This window comes from Austrofundulus limnaeus, unplaced genomic scaffold (genome assembly GCF_001266775.1).
Source record: "Austrofundulus limnaeus strain Quisiro unplaced genomic scaffold, Austrofundulus_limnaeus-1.0 Scaffold755, whole genome shotgun sequence".
In the NCBI taxonomy this organism is placed as follows: Eukaryota; Metazoa; Chordata; class Actinopteri; order Cyprinodontiformes; family Rivulidae; genus Austrofundulus; species Austrofundulus limnaeus.
Genome location: NW_013953157.1, coordinates 184,213 through 190,440, shown reverse-complemented (window position 1 = coordinate 190,440; position 6,228 = coordinate 184,213). Strand labels below are relative to the sequence as shown.

General features: G+C 36.7%; 1 protein-coding gene across 1 annotated transcript in view; it reads right to left on the bottom strand.

The window, feature by feature from the left end:
• The window catches only part of LOC106532349 (SAM and SH3 domain-containing protein 1), a gene marked incomplete at its 5' end in the record, with an annotated part of 37,531 nt that overhangs the window by 1,553 nt on the left and 29,750 nt on the right, over positions 1–6,228 (bottom strand). The window contains 1 exon segment of the mRNA XM_014028386.1: positions 59–415. Within this exon segment, the coding sequence (XP_013883840.1) occupies positions 59–415 (357 nt within the window).

Genomic DNA, 6,228 nt, shown 5'->3' with positions numbered 1-6,228 from the left:
AGCTCTGTGTGTGCGTGTGGTTCCAGCTCTGTGTGTGCGTGTGGTTCCAGCTCTGTGTGTGCGTGTGGTTCCAGCTCTGTGTGTGCGTGTGGTTCCAGCTCTGTGTGTGTGTGTGGTTCCAGCTCTGTGTGTAAAGTCATCAGGGAGGAGCAGCGCAGCAGACCCGGTGCCGGACTGCTCCTTAGATCCACACAGCTCAGGCTCCGAACAGAACCCTCACTTGGAGCTGCTGATACACAGTTGTGTGTGGGTGTAGGAGGTGGGAGGGTGTAGGGCAGGAGTTTGGGTTTCCTCTCACAGGAGGAGGTGGAGGTGAGGAGCAGGGGGAGGACAGGGGGTCCTGAGGACGCGACACGACTGGACTTCTGCTCAGAAGAAGTCCTGCTCCTGGGTTCAGCTGTCTTTTTGTCCCTTCCTGAAATAAACAAGTTAAGTGTGTGTACATCATGCACGTGACAACTTTACTTAAAAGCATAGTTCACTTTTTAAAACAGGGCTTCTGGGGGTAAAATTATGAACAATTAACATCTTACCTGCTGCAGATAGCATTTTGAACAACGTCAGAAAAACAGAGCTTTGGACCTGAGCTAACAGCTAATCCACACATGTCAACTTAAACAGATTGTCTGTAAGTTATAAAGATTTAACATCATTTTGCAGGTTTACGGATGTATAGAGTAATCTCATGGATTTTTTCAAGTCTTACGGATTTTTTCAAAACCTCATTTTCAAATTTATCTAACATGTCAGAGCCTATAGGATGATTTAAAAAACAATAAATAACATCAAACAGCCATCTTCCAACCTGTTCTGCCGCTAGAAATAAGTTTTGATCTTTTCCCGCTCTCCTTTCCTCCTGCTTCGCAGCGGGTGCTTTCATGTCCACAGCCGACAGACCCCGCCCCCTCGTGGGTGCGAGTTGTACAGATATTTTGCAAAATTTACGTATTTTTGAGGCTTTTTATACAGGTAAACGTCCGAAGAGGTTGACATGTATACTAATTAGGGGTGTAAGAAAATATTGATACACTGAAATATCGCGATATTTCATTTCCCGATACTGTATCGATATTCTAAAGCCCTGTATTGATTTTTAATTAAGGTTTAAAATGTCAACCTTCTTGCCAGCCGTTCATTTTTATGTTGTAGTTCAGCCTCTGACCACTAGTTGGCAGCAGTGAGCCAGCCATTTGGCTCCTCTACCTCTGAGCACCAGAGAGTAAAGGTAGCATTAGCATTGTAAGTAAACATTAGCTTTTCTTTTTTTTTCAGTAAGAGGTTTTTATTTAATAAAATTTTTGGACAAAAAATTGCAATATATCGCAATAAATTGCCTTGCTTACAGTATCGCAATATATCGGGATATATCGTATCATGACCCCTCTGTTATGATATGTATCGTATCGCCAAATTCTTGCCAATACACAGCCCTAATACTAATCCAACAGTGGACCGCTGCTATCTAAAACCAACTCAAGTTTTAAATTTTCATATTTATCCCCGCAAAACATTATTTAATAAACATTTACTGTTATTTTTTTGCATCAGTTATTCCCGTAGAATTATATAGTTGTTAATAAACACAAAAAGCACCTAGCTTAAACACTCTTCAGCTAACACCCTAATGTTTCACCACATTTTCTACCGTTTTAAACTAAAATCATGACAAAATAAGAAATGAAGGAGCCGTAGCTGTTTTACTTATAAACATTATCTTATTATATAGAGCTCAGAGTGTGTATGTGTTAGTGACAACTCTCAGCTACTACCAGCCCAAGTCTGAGCTCAGCATCTGGAAAACGTGTCTGACTTGTTGCTATTTTCATGTTTACCAAAGTTGATTAGCTGTGGCGGCCATTTTAAAATATTTTGACTCTAAAGGTTACAGATATAAAATCCTTCCTGTCTGGAACTTTCATTCAAATTTGACCAGTAATTTATGAAATATTTTGCTAACACAACAAATGCACATACAAGCTGCATTTCCATTGACCATGAAAATGTGCAAATTAGAATTTCGAAAATAAATTTGCTCAATGGAAACACGTCAGTTTCGAAAAAAATACGTTTTTCGATAAAATGTTTTTGCGCTAGGATGAGGTGGTATTTTGGCCGTATCGAAATTGGTGTTTTTCGCAAAACTGCAATGGAAACACTTTTTCACATCACGGGAGTCACGTGATCAACAACCGGCCGTTTCTACTGGTGAAAAAGACGATGACAAAGAAGATTACAGGAATTAGAAATAGTAGTAATATCACAGAAGTAGTATAAAATAGTAAACTCACTGACTACAATTTCCCAAAAACACAGCATACGTAGCCGCTCCCAAGTAGGGACTTGTCTCTGGAAAGCCTSGATAAAAGACGCCGACGTCTCCTCTGATGATGAACGCTAGTGTCGTGGTAGCAACATGCTATTTGTTTACATCCATCGCTGCCATGTTTGTAATGACTTATTGTGAGAACAAACATATTCACGCGTGACTTTAATAACATTTCTTACTTAATGGAAACACTGCAGTTGCGAAAGTGTGTTTTTTCGATATTAACAGAATATTGACAAGTTTTGCGCACATTTGCAGTGGAAACGCAGCTACAGACCCTTCAGGGACGGCTCAGACTAGCTGTTAGCTCATCAGTCCTGTCAAACTTGAACTCTTTGTCCAAACTGGTCATTCAAAGAGCCATCTACAACAGGTTAAATACTGACTGTGCAGAATCACTGCAGAAGTATCTGTTAAAGCAGAAGAATGAAGCAGAAAGATGAAAAGTGAATAAATGATGAAAGGAAAGTCAGTTATAAAGCACAGAGCTGTTTATTCTTCACACTCAACACAAGCACAGTCAGAGACTTTCACTTTACTTTTTTACCTTTACAAAATTAAACAAGTTTACTTTTATGTAAATACTTTAAATCTTTTGCTGTACGCAGCTCTCAGGCACAAAAAAATAGCGTGCAACATTATATATTACTGGACTAAAGGAAAATTATATACAAAAACCGAAGAACATTGTTCCTGAAGAGTGTGACATTCACAACTTTTATTGACAACACAACTGCTTGTGTTTGGACATTTAAACCCATCCAGAGAAACACAGAAGCATGATTTGTTTCTGAAGAAAGCAAGCGCTTACATTTAATATTCACCTGCAACTAACAAGGAGGTTTAAGAACTAAAAATCAACCTAGAGTTTGTCTAAACTTTGATCAATTGTTACCACTTACAGCAAAGTAAAAAAGAAAACACCATGAGTGACAACTGAAGATGTGTTTGTGCTCACTTCAACTTCTAGCCCCATAAAAACAAGACTTTATCTTCTCCATTTTTATTATAATGTTAAATACATTCACAAATCTAAAACAGTTGGGTCGTTGTGTAAAATGTAAAAAAAATTAAAATAAAAAATAAACAGAATACAAGGACTTCTTCATCACAAATCATGTTTAAAGTCAAAGATCTGGCTATTCTAAAAATGAGAGCATCACATCTCAAACAAGTTGTTCCAGGAGCAACAAAAGGCTGTAAGTCATGAGTACAAATAAGAACCAGCTGGAGGAACATTTTGTAACAGATTAATTATCAACAGGTCAGTCAGAGGACTGGGAATAAAAAAAGAGACTTTTAGACTGGTTTTTTCTTTAGATTGTTCTTTTTTATGTACAGTGCTCTGAGACAACATATGTTGTGACTTGGTGCTATATAAATAAAATGAATTAATTAATTAATTAAATTAATTTTAGAGACTGACTCTGTCAGAAGTGAAGATGGTTCATCAGTCTGAGAAAAACTGTCTGTAACAATAGCTACGTTTACATGGACATAAGTAATCGGATTAAACGGTCATTCGGAATAAAAATGCGTCATGTAAACAGCCCGTTCTGATTATTCTGACCCGACTGAGCTCGATCCAAATGAATTTTTAATCCGAATGAAAAGGGTAGGTCATGCCGATTGATAATCGGAATGAGGTTCATGTAAACACTTAATCTGATCATCTTATTCTGATTGTAGAAAACTGACCTGAGTGCATGTCTGCTGACTTTCATTCACCTGGTTCTGCTCTTAGAGGAGGCGGGGCAGCAGCACTAGTTTCCAGCTGCGCTGCGCAGAACTTTTCCTCCTCGCTCTCTCAACAGATGAAAAAGGAGACAAACAGCAGACGTTGCTTCGCTAAAAAGAAACAAAAGCACGTATTCCTTCATCTGCAGGCTGCAGCTGAACCGAGGAGTAACGACGTCTCTACCGTTATTAAAGTTGACACGGGTCGTCCTGAGGCACAGAGGAGCTTTGTTTACGTTTGTAACAGGAAGTAGAGCTGAACGTTTACAACACTGCACATGTCCAGACTTTTATTCTGAATAAACGTCCAGTGCATGTAAACACTTGTCATGATCGGATTGTGTCCATGTAAACAGTACATTCGGATTATTTATTCCGAATACATTTCAGTCCGATCAAAAAGTTTAGTGCATGTAAACATAGCTAATGAAACAATTTCAGAATAAACTTCTTCAACAGAAAACTGGGAAGACTTTGTACCTGCTGTAATCTACAGCTAATAATATCAGATTATTATAATCTGTATTAATCTCTGAGCTCAAAGGCTGAAAGTCAGTATTGGATGGTTGTGATCTTTGGGCCCTCAGGGGAACAGGTCTGGTTCTGACATCACTGCATGGACTCACTTCCACACATCATCTGTAAACACAGTTCACTGTACATCCACTGATGCTGCTTAAAGCTCTATCACACAGAGAAGAGGCCATGTGAACACCATCCAGAAACTCTGGATTGAAGCAAACTGTTCTCTGGTCAGTCAAATCAAAATTTAAAAATTATTTTGTGGAAACTTCGAACAACACATCTTCCATACTAAAGAGGAGTGGGACCAAAAAATTCTACATCAATGGCTCTCATAGAATTAATAGAACATATAACAACTGCTGTTGATCAAAAACAGTTCTGTCAGTATTTTTATTGATTTAAAAAAAGTGTTTGATTCTATTAATCACAGTATTCTTTTTGAAAAGTTAAATAAATATGGTGTTAGAGGACCTGAGTTACAGTGGGTATCTAGTTATTTGGAAAATAGAAAACAATTTGTAGAAATAAATAATGTAAGATCTGAGTTTTGTAACATCTCATGTGGAGTGCCGCAGGGTTCCATTCTRGGACCTAAGTTATTTATTTTGTTTGTGAACGATTTGGTCAATGTGTCGGATCTTTTTGGGTGTGTCCTTTTTGCAGATGATACAACATTCTTTTGTTCCGGTAAAGATATAGAACAAATGTTGGAGATGGTACAGACAGAATTTGTGAAAATATAAAGTTGGTTTCAACTAAATAAATTATCATTAAACTTGGACAAGACAAATTATATGATTTTCAGTAACAATAAGAGAACTATAGATGTTTCTTTTAAAACTGATGATGTTGAGATCGGTAGAGTCAGTGAAGTGAAGTTTCTAGGTGTCATTATTGATGAAAAACTGACATGGAAAAATCATATAAATGGTTTAAAAATAAAAATAGCCAAATCTATTGGAGTCCTGTACAAAGTAAGAGAACTGTTCGATGATAAATCACTGTTTATGTTGTATAACGCTATAATTGTTCCACATTTAATTTACTGTATTGAAGTCTGGGGTAAAGCTTGTAAAACTATCACAAATCCTATTTTTATTTTACAGAAAAGAGCTGTAAGAGTTATTACTAGAAAAAATTACAGCCATCCATCGAATATATTGTTTCATGAATTGAAATTATTAAAATTCTATGATTTGGTCGATTAAAATATTTTGCTGTTAATGTTCAGAGCTCATAAAGGTGTGTTACCTTCCAACATTCAGGTAAATTTTGTTAAAACAGAGAGCTGTTATTATCTTAAAGGATTCAAAATGTTTGTGAAACCTTGGTTTCATACGAGCCTGAAGGAGCGATCCACTTTAATCCAGGGAATAAGATTATGGAGCAGCCTGGAAGATGAGGTTAAAAATGACAGAACCTTGTTTAAAGTGAAGAGAATGATAAAAACTAGTTTTCTGAAGAAATATGAAGAATTAAAAGTGAATTCATGCTAATTGTTGTTTGAGTTGGTGTCTTACTTTTTAATTTTAATTAATTTTTAAGTGTTTTAAGTTGTTTTGAATTTTTATTATATTTTACTTTTCTTTTGAACATATTTTGGGTATTAAAAAGGGGCAGATATAAGATTTATTCTGCTG